This window comes from Bos grunniens, chromosome 26 (genome assembly GCF_055505025.1).
Source record: "Bos grunniens cultivar Pamir isolate PY7600 chromosome 26, Bosgru_T2T1.0, whole genome shotgun sequence".
Taxonomy (NCBI): Eukaryota; Metazoa; Chordata; class Mammalia; order Artiodactyla; family Bovidae; genus Bos; species Bos grunniens.
The window spans coordinates 20,846,703-20,871,070 of NC_141190.1; the positions used below are offsets into that span (position 1 = coordinate 20,846,703).

The 24,368-nt window shown below is 39.6% G+C and overlaps 1 protein-coding gene and 1 long non-coding RNA gene across 15 annotated transcripts in view; one reads left to right on the forward strand and one right to left on the reverse strand.

Annotated features, from left to right (window-relative positions):
* CUTC (cutC copper transporter) overlaps positions 1-15,536 on the forward strand; it is a 33,110-nt gene extending 17,574 nt beyond the window's left edge. For 5 of the 14 annotated variants that reach the window (XM_086377211.1, XM_086377212.1, XM_086377214.1 and 2 more), the window contains 4 exons: positions 238-371; positions 10,240-10,267; positions 13,701-13,806; positions 15,038-15,536. In XM_086377211.1, coding sequence (XP_086233337.1) covers positions 238-371; positions 10,240-10,267; positions 13,701-13,806; positions 15,038-15,152 — 383 coding nt within the window. In that variant the 3' untranslated portion in view covers positions 15,153-15,536. Of the gene's footprint in view, positions 1-237; positions 372-10,239; positions 10,268-13,700; positions 13,921-15,037 lie in introns of all 14 variants that reach the window. The other 9 variants (XR_015155170.1, XR_015155172.1, XR_015155171.1 and 6 more) reach the window with 3 other exon arrangements.
* LOC147344161 (uncharacterized) overlaps positions 4,414-24,368 on the reverse strand; it is a 37,033-nt gene continuing 17,078 nt past the window's right edge. Inside the window, exons 2-3 of the long non-coding RNA XR_015155181.1 lie at positions 10,529-10,567; positions 4,414-4,835 (exon numbers count right to left, since the gene is read on the reverse strand). This is a non-coding gene — a long non-coding RNA (uncharacterized LOC147344161). The remainder of the gene's footprint in view (positions 4,836-10,528; positions 10,568-24,368) is intronic.

Consider the following 24,368-nt stretch of genomic DNA (forward strand, 5'->3'; position numbering starts at 1 on the left):
AAGAGCCTTGATTTATAACATTTGTTGATTTCTGTGGTTTAAATACTTCCACCTTGATTGATTTCAAGCTGGTAATGGGTTAATAATCATGCTTGTAAAATTCATGAGTATTTAGCAATTGACTCTTGTAAGCCAGGACAAGCTAGGTCTAGCATACCACTGTGGGTATACTACATTTTGGAAAGCACTGTATTAGAGAGATCTGTTCAAAATTCAAGTCAGTTTTATTTATTTCAGCCTTTGACATGGTTCATGATCCAGTGGCAGCTCTAGAGACCCTCTTAACTTTGGGATTTGAACGAGTATTAACCAGTGGATGTGACAGTTCAGCCCTAGAAGGACTACCCCTAATAAAGCGACTCATAGATCAGGTACACATGATTTCTTTCCTTTCTTTGTAAGAGTCTGTTGTGGTTACTTCTGATATTCTGTTGTTCAGAGAGGTTGTGAAACTACATATTAACTAACTTTGTGGGGTACTCTGTAGCAAGCAGGCAGTAACATATAACTTTTATTTCTTTCACATAGCATTTTTAGTAACCAAGGCTCTTAACATCTAATTATAGACAGTGATTAAACAGCTGATCTACTTTGGATAACTGCAGAAAATTTTACCTTTTTTCTGCCATCATCATTACATAGCTTGATGCATAGCTTCTTACCGTCGATCTGTGTATACTCAGGGGTTCCTGCATGAAATTTGAGAAAATTATCATTTGGAGGTGAATTCTAAAACTAAAACTAGGACTTCCTTGGTAGTCCAGTGGTTAAGACTCCACACTAATACTGCAGGGAGCGTGGGTTCCATCCCTGGTCAGGGAACTAAGATCCTCTGTGCCACAGAGTGCAGCCAAAAAGAAAAATTCTAAAACTATTCTTCTCTCATCCTTCCCCAACTATCAAGATAGGAAATATGTTTATCTCTTACGTGATTTCCTCTTGTGAGTTCGCATCATTTGTAGAATAGTTAGAAGATGGCTTTGTAATTATATTAATAGTATGTCTGTTTTCTCACACCAGTCCAGAGATATCTAAATGAGTGAACATGGACTTGAGATGAGAATGTTCTGGATTTGAGAGAGGTTTGACGTTTGCTGTTTAATGTTGAGTAGATTACTAGCACTTAAGCCACTGTTGCCTCGTGTGAAATTGAGATAATTTTAATATCTTCTTTATAGGGTTGCTCTTCGGATTTATAGAGATAAGGTAGAATTGCTGCTGCTAAGTCGCTTCAGTCGTGTCCGACTCTGTGTGACCCCATAGACGGCAGCCCATGAGGCTCCCCCGTCCCTGAGATTCTCCAGGCAAGAACACTGGAGTGGGTTGCTATTGCCTTCTCCAATGCAGGAAAGTGAAAAGTGAAAGCGAAGTCGCTGGGTCTTGTCCAACTATTGGTAGAGTTAAAACATAATATGAAAGATAAGAAATGCTCTTGGTAAGAGCCTTGGTTTCCATGGTGGCTCAGTTGGTAGAGTCTGTCTGCAGTGTAAGAGACCCAGATTCGATCCCTGGGTGGGGACGATTCTTTGGAGAAGGAAATGGCAACCAACTCCAGTATTCTTGCCTAGATAATTCCATGGACAGAGAAGCCTGGTGGGCTATAGTCTATGTGGTCACAAAGAGTCAGACATGACTCAGTGACTAACACTTTCACTTTTACTTTCAAGAAATAATGTGAAAGATAAGAAATGCTCTTGGTAAGAGCCTTAGCAGAGTGCTTGATTTATGATACATGCTAGTGTTTGTAATTATTATTTGTGGTGGTTGTTCAGTTGTGAAGTCACGTCCAACTCTTTGTGATCCCAGGGACAGCAGTACACCAGGCTCCCCTGTCCTTCACTATCTCCTGGAGTTTGCTCAAATTCATGTCCATTGAATCGGTAATTCTGTCTAACTATCTCGTCTTCTGACCCCTTCTCCTTTTGTCTTTTCCCAGTATCAGGGTCTTTTCCAGTGAGTTGGCTCTTCGCATCAGGTAGCCAAAATATTGGAAATTCCCAGCTTTCAGTGAATATTCAGAGTTGATTTCCTTTAGTACTGACTTCCTTGTAGTCCAAGGGACTATTATTGTTACTGCTATTATTAATAATATTTAGTCTTTTTGTGTAGACATCTGCTAATGTTTACTTTTCTATAGTCATGAAAATAATTTTCAGAAATTTCACATGAGAATTAGATTAACTTTTCTAGTCAGCTTACTGGCTTTAGAAATATTTATTTCTATTTATTATTTATTAAGTGTATATTAAGGTGCAAGGGGTCTTCCCAGGTGGCACTAGTGGTAAAGAACCTGCTTGCCAATGCTGGAGACAAGAGATGAGGGTTTGGTTTGATCTTCCTGGCTTGGGAAGATCCTCTGGAGGAGGGCATGGCAGTCCACTCCAGTATTCTTGCCTGGAGAATCCTCTGGACAGAAGGGCCTGGCAGATTACAGTCCATAGGGTCGCAAAGAGTTGGACATGACTGAAGCAACTTAGCACACATGCAAGGTACAAGGCATTTGCAGCCAACTCATTGGAAAAGACTCTGATGCTGGGAAAGATTGAAGGCAAAAGGAGAAAGGGACCATAGAGGATAGATAGATAGCTTCACCAACTCAATGGACATGAATCTGAGCAAACTCTGGGAGTTAGTGGTAGACAGAGGAGCCTGGCCTGCTGCAGTCCAAGGGGTCGAAAACACTCAGACACAACTTATGAACTGAACAGCAGGGCGATTGTAGTATGCTGGTGACCAGGGGGCATGTGTGTGTGTGTAGTCACTAGCCTTGCAAACCAGTGCACAACAGGCACTTCCAATAGAGTGCTATATTTTAAAAAAAGTACTGTAGGAGCACATTGAAGAGGAATTAACCCCAGATTTGAGGGGTTGGGATTCACAGCAGTTAGCTTCCCAGAAGAAAAGACATCCACACTGTAGTGTCTTTTTTTATTGAACATGCTGGATCTATGTTGCTTCAAAGACTGCTCTAGATGATGTGAAGAAAGGGAGCTATTCTCTTGTTCCTGTGCTCGGGCTTCTCACTGCAGTGGCATTTCTTGTTATGGAACACAGGCTCTAGGTGCTTGGGCTTCAGTGGTTGCAGCCCCTGGGCTCCATTGAGCATAGGCTCTATATTTGTGGCACATGGACTTAGTTGCTCTGCAGCATATGGGATCTTCCCAGATCAGGGATCGAACCCATGTCTCCTGCATTGACTGGATTCTGTACCACTGAGCCACCAGGAAGGCCCCACACTGCAATGCCTTACTCATTTAAAGGATGATTAGTAGCCATCAGTCTAAACTGGAATGGAGAGAGGGAAAGTCAGGGGGATGCTCCTTGTAGACAAAATAGTATATGCAAAGGCCTGGAAACAAAAGTGAGCATAACTTATTAAGATATTAAAGAATGACTATAAAATTGAATGTGAAGAATTCACAGTGAATACTGTCCAGAGCCTTTTAAACTATTTAAGAGTTTGCATTTTATCCTTGGTTCACTGGGGAAGCCTGAAGGGTTTTGAAATAGAAGAACTGATGAATCAGGTTTCCATTTTTTAATGGTTACTCAGTATGGAATAGAGAATAATTGTCATAGTCATATGTTGCATTTCAAAATGTTGTGTGTGAGAAAGAGACAGATTTGTAGTTTAGTCATTTGGTAGGAAGAGCTAAGTTAAATATTCTTATACACTAAATTTACTTTTTTTAAGTAAAAATTGTATGTATTTAAGATGTACAATGTGATATTTTGATTTTCATTCTGTATATGTACAGAATAATATTCTATATATGTAAATCAAAACATCACATTGTACACCTTAAATATATACAATTTTTACTTTAAAAAGTAAATTTATTTATAATAAGTCTATAAGAATATTTAACACAGCTATGTACAACATGATACTCTGATTTATATATACAGAATGAAGGGGCTTCCCTAGTGGCTTAGTGGTAAAGAATCCACCAACCAATGCAAGAGATTATAGTTCGATCCCTGAGTCGGGAAGATCCCCTGGAGGAGGAAATGGCAACCCACTCCAGTATTCTTGCCTGAGAAATTCCATGGACAGAAGACCCTAGTGGACTACAGTCCATGGAGTCACAAAGAGCTGGACACTGCTCAGCATGCACGCATACAGAATGAAATGGTTCCAGTCAAGCTTGTACTCAGCTGCTCGTTTAGTGCACTTGTGTGGTATGCTTGTGTGCGTTCGTGTCTGGTGAAAGTACCTGACATCTACTCTCTTAGCAAATTATTAGTATTCGGTACAGCTATATTGACTATAGTCATCATGCTATTCATTTGATCTCTAGACTCAATTTATCCTGTGTAGCAACTTTGTACCCTTTTACCAACATCTTCCCATTTCCATCACCTCACCACCCCTGGTAATCACCATTCTGTTCTCTGCTTCTTGTGTTTTACTTTTCTAGATTGCACATAGAAGTAAGAGTATACTAATTTTGCTTTTTTATTTTTCAGTTTTCACTCTGCTGGGTCTTTGGTGCTGAGCAGGATTTTGTCTAGTTGGGGCAAGCAGAGGCTACTCTGTAGTTGTGGGGTGTGGGCTTCTCATTGCAGTGGTTTCTTCTGTTGCAGAACAGGGACTTTAGGGTGCACAGGCTTCAGTGGTTGCAGTGTGTGGCTTCAGTTGTTGAGGTTCCTGGGCTCTAAGCACACGCTCAGTTGTTGTGACTCACAGGCTTAGTTGCTCTGCAGCATATCGGATCTTCCTGGACCAAGGATCTAACCTGTGTCTCCTACATAGGCAGGCACATTCTTCACTACTAAGCCACCAGGGAAGCCCAGCTTTATTTCTTGAAGCCATTTTGTAGCTGTGTAATATACTGGTGAAAGCAAGAATTTGGGATTAGAAAGGTTTATTTTTAAATACTAGTTCTGCTGTTTATTGAGCAAAAAACAATAGACTTGGGCAGTTTACTTAACCATCAAACTTGCTGTTTATTAACAGTGACCTTGGGGAGTTTACCTAACCATCCTAAACTTGTTTCTTTACCTACAAAGTTGCATAATGAGTGCCAGTTAGCATAGTAAAAGTGCCTACCTCCTAGAGTAGTTGTGGATTGCTTCAGCATACATCTGACATTTAGTAAGTGCTCTATATTGGCAAGTCATTTTGATAGCCCAAGATGAGCATATAGTTCTAAATAACGTTTTTTGAAAGGCCCCCCAAAAAGCGATAGGATTCATCTCTTCAAACATTTGTCCATATTTTACAAAGCTTTCAGTTGGAAGAAACAGTTACAGTAAATATGACTTTTTCTTACTCCTAAACTCATTTCAGCTTTCTACGTAGTAAATATTTAGTTTTGTGGGTATTTTGCTTTAGTATGTTTGAGGATACTAAACAGCCTTGTTTTACTTCTCTAACGATTAATAAATTTTATGAAACAGCCTCCTCTCCTTTTTATTCTCTATTTCTTTGCTTAATTTTTTTTCATTGTATGTTTAAGTATTTCAGTTCAGTTCAGTCACTCAGTCGTGTCCGACTCTTTGCGACCCCATGAATCGCAGCACACCAGGCCTCCCTGTCCATCACCAACCCCTGGAGTTCACTCAAACTCATGTCCATCAAGTCAGTGATGACATCCAGCCATCTCATCCTCTCTTGTCCCCTTCTCCTCCTGTCCCCAATCCCTCCCAGCATCAGGGTCTTTTCCAATGAGTCAACTCTTCACATGAGGTGGCCAAAGTATTAGTTTCAGCTTCAACACCATTGGGTGTTCCAATGAACACCCAGGACTGATCTCCTTGAGGATGGACTAGTTAGATCTCCTTGCAGTTCAAGGGACTCTCAAGTCTTCACCAACACCACAGTTCAAAAGCATCAGTTCTTCAGCACTCAGCCTTCCTCACAATCCAACTCTCACATCCATACATGACCACTGGAAAAACCATAGCCTTGACTAGACGGACCTTTGTTGGCAAAGTAATGTCTCTGCTCTTTAATATGCTATCTAGGTTGGTCATAACTTTCCTTCCAAGGAGTAAGTGTCTTTTAATTTCATGGCTGCAGTCACCATCTGCAGTGATTTTGGAGCCCAAAAAAATAAATTCAGACACTGTTTCCCCATCTATTTTCCATGAAGTGATGGGACCAGATGTCATGATCTTAGTTTTCTGAATGTTGAGCTTTAAGCCAACTTTTTCACTCTCCACTTTCACTTTCAACAAAAGGCTTTTTAGTTCCTCTTCACTTTCTGCCATAAGAGTGATGTCATCTGCATATTTGAGGTTATTGATATTTCTCCTGGCAATCTTGATTCCAGCTTGTGCTTCTTCCAGCCCAGCGTTTCTCATGATGTACTATGCATATAAGTTAAATAAGCAGGGTGACAATATACAGCCTTGATGTACTCCTTTTCCTATTTGGAACCAGTCTGTTGTTCCATGTCCAGTTCTAACTGTTGCTTCCTAACCTGCATATAGGTTCCTCAAGAGGCAGGTCAGGTGGTCTGGCATTTCCATCTCTTTCAGAATTTTCCACAGTTTATTGTGATCCACACAGTCAAAGCCTTTGGCATAGTCAATAAAGCAGAAATAAATGTTTATCTGGAACTCTCTTGCTTTTTCTATGATTCAGCAGATGTCGGCAATTTGATCTCTGGTTCCTCTACCTTTTCTAAATACAGCTTGAACATCTGGAAGTTCACAGTTCACGTATTGCTGAAGCCTGGCTTGGAGGATTTTGAGCATCACTTTACTAGCATGTGAGATGAATGCAATTGTGCGGTAGTTTGAGCACTCTTTGGCATTGCCTTTCTTTGGGATTGGAATGAAAACTGACCTTTTCCAGTCCTGTGACCACTGCTGAGTTTTCCAAATTTGCTGGCATATTGAGTAGTGCAGCACTTTCACAGCATCATCTTTTAGGATTTGAAATAGCTCAACTGGAATTCCATCACCTCCACTAGCTTTGTTCGTAGTGATGCTTTCTAAGGCCCACTTTACTTCACATTCCAGGAATCTGGCTCTAGGTGAGTGATCAGACCATCGTGATTATCTGGGTTGTGAAGATCTTTTTTGTGTAGTTCTTCGGTATATTCTTCCCACCTCTTCTTAATATCTTCTGCTTTTGTTAGGTCCATACCATTTCTGTCCTTTATTGTGCCCATCTTTGCATGAAATGTTCCCTTGGTATCTCTAATGTTCTTGAAGAGATCTCTAAGTCTTTCCCATTCTGTTGTTTTCCTCTGTTTCTTTGCATTGATTGCTAAGGAAGGCTTTTTTATCTCTCCTTGCTATTCTTTGGAACTCTGCATTCAGATGCTTATGTCTTTCCTTTTCTCCTTTGCTTTTCGCTTCTCTTCTTTTCACAGCTATTTGTAAGGCCTCCTCAGACAGCCATTTTGGTTTTTTGAATTTCTTTTCCATGGGGATGGGCTTGATCCCTGTCTCCTGTACAGTGTCACGAACCTCCATCCATAGTTCATCAGGCACTCTGTCTATCAGATCTAGTCCCTTAAATCTATATGTCACTTCCACTGTATAATCATAAGGGATTTGATTTAGGTCATACCTGAAGGGTCTAGTGGTTTTCCCTACTTTCTTCAATTTAAGTCTGAATTTGGCAATAAGGAGTTCATGATCTGAGCCACAGTCAGGTTCCAGTCTTGTTTTTGCTGACTGTATACAGCATCTCCATCTTTGGCTGCAAAGAATACAGTCAGTCTGATTTCACTGTTGACCATCTGGTGATGTCCATGTGTTGAGTCTTCTCTTATGTTGTTGGAAGAGGGTGTTTGCTATGACCAGTGCTTTCTCTTGGCAAACTCTATTAATCTTTGCCCTGCTTCGTTCCATACTCCAAGGCCAAATTTGCCTGTTACTCCAGGTGTTTCTTGTCTTCCTACTTTTGCATTCCAGTTCCCTATAATGAAAAGGACATCTTTTTTGGGTGTTAGTTCTAAAAGGCCTTGTAGGTCTTCATAAAACTGTTCAACTTCAGCTTCTTCAGTGTTACAGGTTGGGGCATAGACTTGGATTACCATGATATTGAACAGTTTGCCTTGGAAATGAAGAGAGATCATTATGTTGTTTTTGAGATTGCATCCAAGTACTGCATTTCGGACTCTTTGTTGACCATGATGGCTACTTTAGGTATTTATATTTTATAAGTATAAAATATTTATATTTTATCTGTTATCTGTTATCTGTTTTTGTTGAACATGAATGCCCCACGAGAGTAGGAACTTACTCTTGCTCATCATGTCAGGGAGGAAAAACTTTTTCTTTACCCTCTTTTTTTTAAAAAGTGAACATTCTTAGGTTCAGTTTTTGAGGTTCAAAAATAAACTAAAAAAAGATAAGCAAGAAAAAAAGATTGTGATCACATGTGTATGTATATTTGGGCATTCACAAAGAAATGTGACTCAAAGAGGTGCTTAGAATTTGGGGCATATAAACCATCTTAATAGATGAAGAGGAGGGGATAGAGTACACTTAGGGACTCAGAAGTGAAAGGAGAAAGTGCATTTATGGAAAAACAAATGACTCTTTGGAAGGATAATTGGATCGTTAGAAGAACATATGGGAGACAGGATGGTTTTTCCATAGTGTCTGTTTGGCTGTGGTGCTGATGAGTTTCTCCCAGCGGGGGGATTTATGACAGTGGAGGGTTTTTTGGTTTGTTTGTTTTTTTTAGTTCTTTTGGGAGTCTGCTTTTAGGCAAGTAAGGAATTTGAGCCTTCAGCTCAAAATCATTTTTATAGCACACAGCCATGTTTTGGACCCCTTCAATCACAGTGGTCCCCATGCCTACAACAGTGTCTGGTACATGGTAGGCACTTAAATGTATTTGTTGGATGGATGGAGGAGTGAATCAAGTGACATTTAATAAAACCTTTCATAATAGAGCAGTGTGATCAGGGTTTTCTTCTGCAAATTAGTGAGCTTGCTGTAGCATGTTATTTTTATCTGTCATTATTACCTACCTGCTACTAGTGTTTCCACTGAGTATACATTTGTAAAAAGGGTGATTTCCGTTTTGATTTTGAGTGATACTGAGTATATATCACCTAAATTTATTTAGGAAATATAATAAAAATTAGAATGAAAGTGAGGAGATTTTAATACCTATCTTCTGGAATTATCAGAAATTAAATTAATTCCTATAGTTCATTTTATTCTTTAGTAGCCAACAAAATGGACCTCTGGTGTTTTTTAATTGGTATAATATGGTAGGGAATTTATAGGCTATAAATTCCTGTATTTAGGATTTGAGGATATAGGATTTGAACAGATTCCTCTCCCCACCCCCCACCCCCACCCCCGGTAATTTACAGTTATGCTATACTCTTTCTTTTATACTAAAATCTTATTTAAATTCAACAACTTTCATTCCATGAAATTAAAAGACGCTTACTCCTTGGAAGGAAAGTTATGACCAACGTAGATAGCATATTAAAAAGCAGAGACGTTACTTTGCCAATAAAGGTCCGTCTAGTCAAGGCTATGGTTTTTCCAGTGGTCATGTGTGGATGTGAGAGTTGGACTGTGAAGAAAGCTGAGCACCAGAGAATTGATGCTTTTGAACTGTGGTGTTGGAGAAGACTATTGAGAGTCCCCTGGACTGCAAGAAGACCCAACCAGTCCAACCTAAACGAGATCAGTCCTGGGTGTTATTTGGAAGGACTGGTGCTAAAGCTGAAATTCCAATACTTTGGCCACCTCATGTGAAGAGTTGACTCATTGGAAAAGACCCTGATGCTGGGAGGGATTTGGGGCAGGAGGAGAAGGGGACAACAGAGGATGAGATGGTTGGATGGCATCACCAACTCGATGGACATGAGTTTGAGTGAACTCCGGGAGTTGATGATGGACAGGGAGGCCTGGCATGCTGTGATTCATGGGGTTGCAAAGAGTTGGACACGACTGAGCGACTGAACTGAACTTTGATTCCATTGCATACCAAGAATTCAAAATGAGTGTTATTTTTCAGTAATAGCTTTTCTTAAGGTGATGTGATTATTTAGTATTTATATTTAGTTCTCCTATTCTTATGTTCATAACAGTACAAGTCTTTAAAGCAATACAATAACCTTTCTGGATAGAAGGAATTAGTATGCTGAGCATTTTACTTATGCATGATTCCAAAGAATTAGAAAAGATCTATTGAAATTAGATATTAGTAGTAATTTAGTATAGTTATTTTTCTGTTTCGCTGCCTTACTATCCTGTGCAAGAGAAAGATATTAAAATTAACTTGTTTAATTTTTTTTATTTTTTCAGGCCAAAGGCAGGATTGTGGTAATGCCAGGTAAGTAATGCCATTTACTAGTATAACACTGAAAATGGGAAGGAAGAGCAAAAGAGGCAGGACAGTATGGGGAGACGTATTAGCACATAGTGCTATTTTATTAAAATGTTTAAGATTGGGAGATCCTGAGTGCAATTTAGAACTTTGTGTGAGGTTTAGCTCAGAGAAGAGCAGATAAGGATTGGGATTTTTCTACATTTGCTTTCCCATAGTATACAGTCTTGTGAGTGTAGATGTTCATTTCTGGTGATGCTTACTTACCAGGTTTGATGCTGCTACACTGGATTAGGGCCACATGTCCTAGTTGGTGACAAAGTATAAGTAAACGTTTAGGTAATATCCCTGAATAATCTAATACTTAATTTTTTAAAAATCTCTAATGAGCAAATTCTTGTAGTCAGAACAGGTGGATCACATACTCCTAATGATAACTGTAAGGTCAATTAAGTACATAATGGCTCATTAGAAGTCAGTAGTTTTTAAAGAATTAGATAAGCAGGCCTAGATCCAGAATGAGATGAATATAAAGACAGTCTTAATTTTTTCTTACTAAATTTCTCAAACAGATAAAAAAAGTAGAAAATAGCATATAAATACTCATGTACTTAATTTCTGTATTTAACATCTTGTCATATTTGTCTCATCTTTTTTTATCCTGAGGCATCTTAAATTAAATTAAAGGCATTGTGACACTTTATACTTCTCTTAAAAGGTGCGGGGGGGGGGGCGCATTTTAACCACATTGTGGGCATCTAACCACAAGATCATTATCACATCTATCAAAATAAACACTAATTCCCTAAAATACCATTTAATAGTCGGCCAATACTTTTATAGCGTAAGTTTGAACAACTTATGCTATAAAATGTCCTAATTTCTGGTTTTACTGGATTGTTTCCTTTCAATATTGTTTAGCATGTATTTCCTAGTCTCTGTATTTCCTATAAACTGGTAGTTAGATCATAAGGCTTGGTTAGATTCTGGTTAAATATTTTTGGTAGAAATAGTTCACAATAATTCTGTATACTTCACGTTTCATCACATCAGAAGGCATATAATGTCTGGTTGTCTTAATACCAGTAATGCCAAGACTGACCAGGAGTCAAATGGTGATAGATATAAGAAAACTTTTTAAAAGAGGCCAAATAGAGGTATAGTGTCAGAATTTTAGGAAAGCTTTGACTTGTAGCAAGTTCCTGAAACATAAGCAGACAGAAAGCATACATTATCTGTTAAATTGAGACCCTTAAGAGATTTATTAGGGAATCTTAAAGAGACTTAATTGTATCTGATGCATTTCCATTAAGACTAAATGTATTTAGTCTTGACGACTAATACCCACACTTAGACAGTTGTTAACTTAAGATTGCTTTGGCATTATATGTAATTATTAAGTTATGTGCTGTGTGCAAGGCACTACTTGGGATACAGAGTTACACAAGAAACTACTTCCTCAAGAGGCTTATAGTCTTAAGTGAGATGATGTTATATCCAAAGTATTTGTGATTATTTAACAAACCTTACCAAGAAAATGCTGATTATATGCCAGGTTCTGTGGTAGATATAAAAACACAGAAATGTATATGAAGTAATCCTTCTACTTGAGGAGCTTACTGAGTAGATCTATAAATAAATTATGATAATTTCATGTAAATAAATACCAGCAAGTAAAAATTCCTGGGTAAATCAGCCTAATATGTGTCCATCACTGGGAAATATAAAGATAAAATATAGCAGTTTCCCTCTAGAGGATTTTCATAATGAAGCTTATAATTTAGGCTCCAGTTCCCTTATCTTTATAAAGAAAAGTATTGAAGTAGTTGTTCTTTCAAGTCCCAACTGTTAATCTGTGTTTGGGAAATGTATTACTTATGTTCTGATAACTGAGTAACATGTATTTCAGTGACCAGATATTCTGTTATTTGTTAGAAAGAAATAACAAATATTTGTCTTTTAATCCTTACAACAAGTTTGTGAAGTAAGCAATACTATCCCTCTTTGATGAAAAAAATTGAGGCTTAGTGGACTTGAGTAATTTATCCAAGGCCACATAGCTGTGAAGGGCCACTGTGGTAAAGCCAGGATTCTAATAAATCTGACCTCTCAGTCTGTGTTCTTTCTTAGGGCTCAGTGGTATTTGTTGTTGTTGTACTATATGACTAAAAAAAAAAAGTTAATGAGTCTGAAAGAGTGTGTAAGTCAAGTTATTTCAGCAACTTTAATCAGTCAGTTCAATTCAGTTGCTCATTTGTGTCCGACTCTTTGCAACCCCATGGACTGTGGCACACTAGGCTTCCCTGCCCATCACCAACTACCAGAGCTTACTCAAACTCATGTCCATTGAGTTGGTGATGCCATCCAACCATCTCATTCTCTGCTGTCCCCTACTCCTCCTGCCCTCAGTCTTTCCCAGCATCAGGGTCTTTTCTAGTGAGTCAGTTCTTTGCATCAGGTGACCAAAGTATTGGAGTTTCTACTTCAACATCAGTCCTTCCAATGAATATTCAGGTCTGATTTCCTTTAGGATTGACTGGTTGGATCCCCTTGCAGTCCAAGGGACTCTCAAGAGTCTTGTCCAACACCACAGTTCCAAAGCATCAGTTCTTTGGTGCTCAGCTTTTTTATTGTCCAACTCTCACATCCATACACGACTACTGGAAAAACCATAGCCTTGACTAGACGGACCTTTGTTGGCAAAGTAATGTCTCTGCTTTCTAATATGCTGTCTAGGTTGGTCATAATAAAGTTGATCTCAAGCAACTTTAATAGCTTGAGGTAAAAAATACATATTTTAACAGTCATCTAATCTGATATCAGTTGAGAATATAATTCTTTATATACAGACATTTAAAAGATTGTTCCTCAAAACAAATGAGTCATAAAATCCTTGATTATGCAATTTTAATAAGCTAGAATCAAATTCTTCTGTAAAATGAAATTTAAAAATGGGCATTATAATAAAGAAACTGTGTAACACCTTGCATTGTTCCCATTTCCGTGTGAAGTCCGTGTGTTATGGGCCAGAGAAGAACCTTGGAGATGTTCTGTTTTTGTTTTTGATTTTGTTTTGAGGTTTTCTCTTTGAGATACGTTTCTGAGTCTTTGCTTTTAATTTGATTTTGCTTTAATTAGGGGAAGCAGGGCTTGAGTACTCAATTATTTCCCTGGCCCCAGAGTAGTCTTTTAGATCATTGTTATACAAACCAGTGGGCATGTACAGTTCTGTCATAAAGGTTCTTTGATCTTTTGTTCTCCAGAGTCTGCATTCTTATCTTTCATCATTTGTTTCTAAATTCATTTTAGCTGAGTAAGGAGAGAATATCAAAGAGGAATTTCAGTATGAAGATTCCAGGTAGAGCTAGCAGTCATATTAGTCACTAAATTTTATGTGAAAATCTATTGTATTTACTATATTACTTATTCTTTCCAACAGGGGGTGGCATAACAGATAGAAATCTGCAGAGGATCCTTGAGGGTTCAGGTGCCACAGAATTCCACTGTTCTGCTCGGTCGGCTAGAGATTCAGGAATGAAGTTTCGGTAAAAATGACTCCTTTGACTCCTACAAAAAGGAATGGGATTAATTTTTACTTCTCCAAATAGGAAAACCTTAGTTGATGGCATGATTAATGAATAGAATGTTGTGATTAGCATGTAAGTATTAGTCATTTTTAAAGTTTTTTAACTGCAGAGTGGCTCTTATCCTGCCTTAAATAAGCAGGCTCTTCTGAACATAGGCTAACCTCCAAATCTTTAAGGCTTTACTGAACTTAGACGAGTTAATGGTCTAAGTTCACGACTGACGTGACTTAGCTGCTGCTGCTAAGTCACATCAGTTGTGTCCGACTCTGTGCGACCCCATAGACAGCAGCCCACTGGGCTCCCCCGTCCCTGGGATTCTCCAGGCAAGAACACTGGAGTGGGTTGCCATTTCCTTCTCCAGTGAATGAAAGTGAAAAGTGAAAGTGAAGTCGCTCAGTTGTGTCCGACTCTTCGGGACCCCATGGACTGTAGCCTACCAGGCTCCTCCATCCATGGGATTTCCCAGGCAAGAGTACTGGAGTGGGGTGCCTTTGCCTTCTCCGAGACCAGTTAATAGTAAACTCTAATTCAGCAACTAAGCTTCAGATGAAGTAGATATGTATGTGTGCCCATTCACCTGTGATCTCCTTTAGCAAAGTTAATAACTAAGGTAATAAGGATGGAAGAGCTGTAGTCCTTTTTATCTTTCCTACTGTTAATACTTAAATATTTCCTCACTTTTACCCTCTCTCTCTTTTTTTTTAAATTTTATTGTTTTTGACCATGTCTCACAGCTTGTGGAATCTTAGTTCCCTGACCAAGGAGTCAACCCACACCCTTGGTGATGAAAGCAGAGTCCTAACCACTGGACCACCAAGGAATTCCCCACTTTTAGTCATTTTGAAATTTTATCACTTTTAAGGAATTTAAACTATTATGTGTTTTCTATCATACTTGAGAGGATTCCTATAATTTAATAGTTAATTGATTATTTTCTGTTTATAAGTTGGGGAAAATGAGATATAAAAGAAGCAAGAGCCTTAGATTTACAATTCCAGATATAAAATCAAATATACTATCTGGTATATTTAGACACTAGGTGTTTCAAGTAACTAATAAAAATTATGAAATATGTTAGTGCAGGGTCCTTGTTCTTGAGCCATGAAATCTACCCTAAAATGAAGTGCCAGTAGGAGGGTTCATTTAACAACTTATGTAATTTTCTGTTTCTTTATTATTTCCATTGCAGAAATTCCTCTGTTGCTATGGGAGCCTCTCTTTCTAACTCAGAATATTCTCTAAAGGTTACAGATGTGACCCAAGTAAGGACTTTGAATGCTATTGCAAAGAATATTCTCGTTTAGCCAGACCTCTCTGAGAGACATGGATATCACCAGACAAAGACAGAAGAATAGTCTACAGTTCTCTATGACAGCTTTAACCTTCTCTGGCCAGGACAGTCTGTCTTTATTTTGAGTCTTATAGTACCATGGAGAATGTTTCCAAGAAGAAAAAGAACTTGAAACAGAGTGCAGTCATTTTCTTTGCTTAATCTTGTCAGCCATCTCCATCATCGTGGTTAAATCTGGCCTACACTTCTTCTGCAGACAGAGGTTTAAGTCTGTTTTCAGTGGAATTAATTGAACTGGGAAAGTTCAGTTGCAAGGTATGAACTCAAATGTGACTTCATGGTCAACTCAATAGCGGTTATTTTGCCTTGTCATTGTAAAATAAAAATTGCCATTCTATTGTGGTAGCATCTCTTATTCATACCCTGAATACAATCTGTAGCCAAGTATTAGAGGGAAGATTTTTTGTTGTTTTTTAATTTTATTTTCTCTTTTTATTATGTACTTTTGGATGTGTTACCCTGGGCAAGATGCAAAGGATATAAAGTAAATGGTATAGCATAAAAATTTTCAGCCTTGGGAAGTAGGATGTAAAAGTTCCTAGACTTATAAAGGCCAGAAGCGATCTTTTTGTTCATCAGGTTACTTCTGTCTCTGTCACCAGAAAGAGAAATGGCTTAACCATAAGGTTCATCTGACAATTTAGAAAGACCTGTAGTGAGAACTGGGGAGGTTAGCGAGGTTATCAGAATAATAGTTTCTTTCAGTTGAGGCCATAGATATGAAGACTGGATTCTAGTGATGAAAGATGTTTTTCCTATGTTCAGTTCAGTTCAGTTATTCAGTTGTGTCCGACTCTTTGCAACCCCGTGAATCGCAGCACCCCAGGCCTCCCTGTCCATCACCAACTCCTGGAGTTCACTCAAATTCATGTCCATCGAGTCGGTGATGCCATCCAGCCATCTCATCCTCTGTCATCCCCTTCTTCTCCTGCCTCCAATCCCTCCCAGCATCAGGGTCTTTTCCAATGAGTCAACTCTTCGCACGAGGTGGCCAAAGTATTGGAGTTTCAGCTTTAGCATCAGTCCTTCCAATGAATACCCAGGACTGATCTCCTTTAGGATGGACTGGTTGGACCTCCTTGCAGTCCAAGGGACTCTTCAAGAGTCTTCTTCAGCACCACAGTTCAAAAGCATCAATTCTTTGGTGCCCAGCTTTCTTCACAGTCCAACTCTCACAAGCAGGTCCCAAATGGTGAAATTCAATACTAGCTTTTTTCTGTGACTTTCATGTTATAATCTCATTCTACACACACAACACCCCTCTGGTAATAGAACTGATGTTTCTGTATTAGGAGATTAACCGAATCATAATGTAGAGAACTTGGCCTTGGTCATGAAACTAGTTAATGGAGCCTCTATAAATAGCATGCACAGATTTGGGTACTAATGACTATATACAGAAAACCTTGCCTTTTTATTAATGTGTCGTTTCCCTCACTTTTAAATCTTCTTTCCTCACTTTTCCAGATACCATTTCAACATATAGTATTTGCCAAGGAATTTTTGAGAAATGAAAGACAAACTATTTAAAAACTAACAGTAACTTCAGTGTTTTCCATTAGTAGTTATTTCTGTTAACAGTTTTAATATTGGCTTTGAGGTATAGATACAGATATGTAAGTATCGCATAGACATGCACACACAGTCATGTTTAGTATTTTGGCCTAACCCTCTCCCATGCTTGGATTTTACTCTATGATCCTTCAGAGATAAGAGCAGGGTATGTAATCGTCTCTATTTTATTTAAACAGAGTAACTAGTCATATGAGAGGTGCTATGAATTGCTCAAAATTTAATAACAATGTTATTTATGAGACTTAAATGCTAGACTATTAACCTCCAAGTCTTCTGCTTTACGATGCTTCTGGAATGTGGATGTACCACAGAGAGCTGTACTCCTGGACAAATCAGACATACTTGAAATCATATCCTGGCTTCCAGTTTAAGTTAACTTATTTTGAACTGTAATTCCTTTATTTGTAAATCAGGAATAATACGGTTTCTAGTTTAAGAATATATTAAAACACCAAGAACATAGTATGTGCCCATTAAATGTTTTTTTCTTCTAGGTTTCTATTGCTATCACTAAGTCACTTCAGTCGTGTCCGACTCTGTGTGACCCCATAGACGGCAGCCTACCAGGCTTCCCCGTCCCTGGGATTCTCCAGGCAAGAACACTGGAGTGGGTTGCCATTTCCTTCTCTAATGCATGAAAGTGAAAAGTGAAAGTGAAGTCGCTCAGTCTTGTCCGACCCTCAGCGACCCCATGGACTGCAGCCTTCCAGGCTCCTCCATCCATGGGATTTTCCAGGCAAGAGTACTGGAGTGGGGTACCATTGCCTTCTCCTTCTTCTAGGTTAGCTTTCTAGTATCAATCTTTGATAGTTTAAAAGCTTTTCCCAGGAAGCTAGGCATTGAGTATTGAAGCCAATATTTTGTGCCCTCCACTGCTGCTGCTGCTGCTAAGTCGCATCAGTCATGTCCGACTCTGTGCGACCCCATAGACGGCAGCCCACCAGGCTCCCCCGTCCCTGGGATTCTCCAGGCAAGAACACTGGAGTGGGTTGCCATTTCCTTCTCCAATGCATGAAAGTGAAAAGTGAAAGTGAAGTCACCCAGTCGTGTCCGACTCTTAGCAACTTCATGGACTGCAGCCTACCAGGCTCCTCCTCCTATGGGATTTTCCAGGCAAGAGTACTGGAGTGGGGTGCCATTGCCTTCTCCGGTGCCCTCCACTACGTGAATATAAATGAAACACAAGGTAACCACTTGTGAAAATGAAAGTGTTAGTTGCTCAGTCGTGTCCCACTCTTTGCAACCTCATGGACTATAGCCCGCCAGTCTCCTCTGTCCATGGAATTCTCTAGGCAAGAATACTGGAGTAGGTTGCCATTCCCTTCTCCAGGGAGTCTTCCCAACTCAGGGATTGAACCTCCTGCATTGCAGGCGGATTCTTTACTGTATGAACCACCAGGGAAACCCAAGGTAACCTCTCACCTTGATTTTATTTTCTACACCTAGTCCTATTTTAAAATATTTTCTCATTATTTTATGTGTATATATCCTCTCATCAGTATTACAAGTAATTTGTGACTAGGGAACCATGCCTTCATATTTTTATGCATTTTTCATTTAAACCATCAAATTGCATATCCATATTGATTTACTTTCTAGTGGAAAAAATGCACTGGCTTCAGAGTCAGGACTTCCTGACTTCAGTTACTATGCTGCTTACCTTCAGTTGGCCCCATCAAGATCTACTTTGTACTCTTTCTGTAAACTGAGTCCAGCAACATAAAAAAGATTATACATTGTGACCTGAGAGGATTTATACCAGGAATGCAAGGCTAGTATAACACTCAAGAATCAATCAGTGTAATATGCCATATTGATAGAATAAAGCACAAAAATCACATGGTCATCTCATTGTGGAAAAAGCATTTGACAAAATCTAACACCCTTTCATAATAAAACATTCAGCTAACTTGGGATAGAAAGGAACTTCCTCAACCTGATAAAGAGCAACTATAAAAAACAAAAACAACATATAGCTAACATCAAACTTAATACTTTCTCCCTAAGATCAGGAACAAGACAGGATGTCCACTCTCACCACTTCTACTCAACGTTGTACTGCAGGTCCATAGCGGGGGCAGTTAGGCAAGAAAAAGAAATAAGAAGCATCCAGATTAAAAAGAAAGAAAACGTCTTCTATATAGTTGCATACAGGTTTCTTAGGAGACAGATAAGGTGGTCTGGTATTCCTATCCAAGAATTTTCCACAGCTTGTTGTGATCTGCACAGTCAGAGGCTTTAGTATAGTCAGTGAAGCCATAAATGTTTTTGGAATTCAGGTCAAGAAGCAACAGTTAGAACTGAACATGGAACAACAGACTGGTTCAAAATTGGGAAAGGAGTACATCAAGGCTATATTTTGTCACCCTGCTTATTTAACTTGTATGCAGAGTACATCATAGGACATGCTGGGGTGAATGACTCACAACCTGGAATCAAGATTGTTGAGGGAAATATCAACAACCTCAGACATGCGAATGATACCACTCTAAGGCATAAAGCAAAGAGGAACTAAAGAGCCTCTTGATGAGAGTGAAAGAGGAGAGTGAAAAAATGGGCTTAAAACTCCACATTCAAAAAACTAAGATCCAGTGATGGGTATCCAGTCCCATCACTTCATGGCAAATAGGGCAAAAGTGGAAACTGACAGATTTTATTTCATTGGGCTCCAGAATCACTGTGGATGGTGGCTGCAGCCACAAAATTAAAACTCTTGCTCCTTGGAAGAAGAGCCATGACAAACCTAGACAGCATATTAGAAAGGAGAGATATCATTTTGCTAACAAAGGTCCATATAGTCAAACTATGGTTTTTCCAGTAGTTGTGTATGAATGTGTGAGTTGGACCATCAAGAAGGCTGAGCATCGAAGAATTGATACTTTCAAATTGTGGTGCTGGAGAAGACTCTTGAAAGAGCAAGGAGATCAAACCAGTCAATCCTAATATTCCTAAGTAAATCAATCCTGAATATTCATTGGAAGGACTGATGCTAAAGCTGAAACTCCAATACTTTGGCCACCTGATGCAAAGAGCGAACTCATTGGAAAAGTCCCTATTGCTGGGAAGATTGAGGGCAAGAGGAGAAGGGAGAAACGGAGGATGAGATGGTTGGATGGCATCACCGACTTGATGGACATGAATTTGAGCAAACTCTGGGAGACAGTGAAGGACAGGGAAGCCTGGTGTGCTGCAGTCCATGGGATTGCAGCCTCCAGACATGACTTAACAACTGAACAACATTTACAGGTGACATGATCTTGTATACAGAAAATTCTAGAGAATCCACACAAAATTTTTTAAGTTGAGCAATATACAGAATCAACTGTACTGCTACACTAACAATAACAATTCTAAAGGGAAATTCCATTTATGATAGCATCAAAATGATAAAATGCTTAGGAATTTAATCAAAGAAGTGCAAGACTGTATGTTGAAAGCTACAAAGCATTTTTTAAAGGAATTTTTAAAGACCTGAGAATAAGGAAATAGATGGAAAGACATCCCATGTTCATAGATTGGAGGATTTAATATTGTTAAGTTAGCAGTATTCTTCATGGGTCTACAAATTCAAGACAATCACTATTGACATCCCAGCTGCTTTTTGGGCAGAAATTAACAAGCTGATCTTAAAATTCATCTGGAAATGCAAGGAATCCAAAATAGCCAAACAAAAAGGAACAAATATGAAGGACTTATACTTCCTGATTTCAGAACTTACTACAAAGCTACAATAATTGAGACAATGTATAACTGGAATAAAGATAAATATATAGCTCAATGCAATAGAATTGAGGGTCCAGAAATAAACCCTTTTACAATAGGCAATTGATTCTTGACAAGGGTGGCAAGATAATTCCCTGGGGAAGAAGTCTTTACCAAAAGTGCTGGACAACTGGATATACACTTGTAAAAGACTGAAGTTAGACCTTACATCATGTGCAAAAGTTAATGCAATTGCCTCATAGACATGAATAAAAGAGCTAAAACAAAATTCTTAGAAGAAAACAACAGTAAATCTTTGTCAACTTGGGCTGGGCAAAGCGTTAGGTACAACAGGAAAAGCACAAGTCACAAAAGAAAAAATAATGTTTCAAAGTTTAACATCAAAAAAGTGAAAAGACAACCTATAGAATGGAGAAAATATTTGCAAATGTGTGTCTATGTTTAGGGGTTTGTATCCAGAATGTATATTAAACAAAACACAACCCAGTTTTAAAATGAATGAGGATTTGAGTAGACATTTCTCCAAAGAAGGTGGACAATTGACCAACAAGCACACGAAAAATGCTCAAAAATAATTTATCATTCAGTTCAGTTCAGTTGCTCAGTTGTGTCTGACTCTTTGCGACCCCATGAATTGCAGCACACCAGGCCTCCCTGTCCATCACCAACTCCCGGAGTTCACTCAGACTCACGTCCATCGAGTCAGTGATGCCAACCAGCCATCTTATCATTAGGGAAATACAAATCAAAACCCCACCAAGCTGCCACTTCACACCCACTGGAATGACTGTATCCCCCACAAGACTGACCATATCAAGTGCTGGCAAGAGTGTGGAGCAAGTACAACCTTCAGTGCTACTGGCAGGATTGTAAAATGGTGGAGCTGCTTTGTAAAATAGTCTGGGAACTTCTCAAGTGTTAAACATAGAGTTGCTATGGCCCAGCAATTCCATTCTTAGGTTTATATATATATACCCCCAAGAAAATTGAAAACATGTCCACATGGGCATTTGTACATGAATATTCCTAGCAACATGACTCATCTTTCTGAATTAGAGAATAAATCATTTTGCAACCCCTAATGAAATAAATCAGCCAAAGACTGTTAATGCTGAAACCATTAGGTAAAAGTTTGATAGGGGGCTGAATATCTAAATGGTGTTGAAATATCACCCGGTGGATAATTTGCTAGTCATGAAAGTAGAAACTTGACATTATAATGGTCAAGCTTTCTGGTTGTTACCATTTTAACCCAATCAAATTTAACATTACCAGCAATGGAAGACAGGATGTGGAAGGGGAAGAGGTCAGCCAGTGTGTATACGCTGTTAGGAAATTGCAGTTTGGCAGTCACCCAAAGAAGAGCTAAGAGTTGGAACACCAGGAAAGTGGCTGTGACAGTGTGATGACCAGCTATTGATCAAATGAGTGAATTATTAATGCAAACAGCACCAAATCAATATGGTAACTAACCATCCCAGATGGTAAGTAACCATCCCAGTTTGCTTGGAACTTCTCTGAGTTCGCCCGTGAAAGTCCTGAGTCCTACAAAACCTCATCAGTGTCAGGCAGACTGGGAAAGTTTGGTCATCCAACTACCTTTGCCTCTTTTCCCCGCTCCTCACCTTCCCTGCCCCAATTCTGGAATTTGTAGGGGAGAAATTGAGTAACAGAGGAAAATGATAAAAGGAGTGACATTTCTCTCTCCAGCAATAACTGGTCCCTGAGCCAAAAAAGGAGAGGGGCTTTAAACCAAGTGTGAGTTTCTTTTGTGGGTGGTGAAAAATGTTCTAAAATTGATTGTAGTGATGGTCGCACAACTCTGAATATGCTAAAAACCACTGAATTGTACATTTCAACACTGAATTATATATAATTTATATCTTAATAAAGCTGTTTTTAAAAAGTGAATGTGAGAGAGTTTTAAATTAGATTAAATTAGCTTGGGCTATTTAAACCTGAAAGAGGCTGAAAAGCTATAGGAGCTGCCCAAGATGTCAAGGGCAAGGAAAGAGGCATGATGGTCTAAGACAATGGTGGAAACAAAATACCGTTTCTTGTTTGTTTTGCATTTAGTTTATATCTCTCAGGAAGATGGCTACACCGCTTTATTCCCTGCAACTAAGGGTTGTGACTAAGACACCTGAAGAATATTCATTCCATCTTGTCCTGTTTAGATGCTAAATTTTATCCTTGGAAAAAAATCACAAAGAGCTGTGTGTTTGAATTGCATTGCTTTAGTCTCTCATAGAATTAAAAAAAAAAAAAAAAAAAAACACCACTAAACCACATTGGCATAATGCCACTGGTTTGTAATGGAGATGTAATAGAAGACACTTGTGTTTTTTAGACAGTCTAGGTCCCCGGCGCACTAAGCGCGGGCGGCTGTGACCGGCGCACTAAGCGCGGCCAAGAGGAGCTACCCCACGCCCGAAGCCAGGGGCAGAGGTCAGGGGCAGAAGCCAGGAGGACCCCATGCCTGAAGGGCGGCGGCCAAGAGGAGTTACCACACGTTCGAGGTCAGGGGCAATGGCTGAGAGTGCCAGGCTTCGATGGTGCAGGAACGGCCAAGAGGTGCTAACCCAAGTCCGAGGTTAGGGGCGGCGGCCAGGAGGAGCTACCCCACGCCCGAAGCCAGGGGCGGCGGCAGGGAGGACCAACCCCACGTCCAAGGAGCCACAGCTGCGCGGATGCAGGAGGGCCTAGAAGAGCTATCCCACGTTGAAGGTCAGGAAGGGCAGCAGTGAGGAGATACCCCTCGTCCAAGGTAAGGAGCAGCGGCTGCGCTTTGCTAGAGCAGCCGTGAAGAGATACCCCACGCCCAAGGTAAGAGAAACCCAAGTAAGACGGTAGGTGTTGCAAGAGGGCATCAGAGGGCAGACACACTGAAACCATACTCACAGAAAATTAGTCAATCTAATCACACTAGGACCACAGCCTTGTCTAACTCAATGAAACTAAGCCATGCCCGTGGGGCAACCCAAGACGGGCGGGTCATTGTGGAGAGATCTGACAGAATGTGGTTCACTTGAGAAGGGAATGGCAAACCACTTCAGTATTCTTTCCTTGAGAACCCCATGAACAGTATGAAAAGGCAAAATGTTAGGATACTGTAAGAGGAACTCCCCAGGTCAGTAGGTGTCCAATATGCTACTGGAGATCAGTGGAGAAATCACTCCAGAAAGAATGAAGGGATGGAGCCAAAGCAAAAAGAATACCCAGCTGTGGATGTGACTGGTGATAGAAGCAAGGTCCAATGCTGTAAAGAGCAATACTGCATAGGAACCTGGAATGTCAGGTCTATGAATCAAGGCAAATTGGAAGTGGTCAAACAAGAGATGGCAAGAGTGAATGTCGACATTCTAGGAATCAGCAAACTAAAATGGACTGGAAAGGGTGAATTTAACTCAGATGACCATTATATCTACTACTGCAGGCAGGAATCCCTCAGAAGAAATGGAGTAGCCTTCATGGTCAACAAGAGTCCGAAATGCAGTACTTGGATGCAATCTCAAAAACGAGAGAATGATCTCTGTTCGTTTCCAAGGCAAACCATTCAATATCACAGTAATCCAAGTTTATGCCCCAACCAGTAATGCTGAAGAAGCTGAAGTGGAACGGTTCTATAAAGACCTACAAGACCTTTTAGAACTAACACCCAAAAAAGATGTCCTTTTCATTATAGGGGACTGGAATGCAAAAGTAGGAAGTCAAGAAACACCTGGAGTAACGGGCAAATTTGGCCTTGGAATATGGAATGAAGCAGGAAAAATACTAATAGAGTTTTACCAAGAAAATGCACTGGTCATAGCAAACACCCTCTTCCAACAACACAAGAGAAGACTCTGCACATGGACATCACCAGATGGTC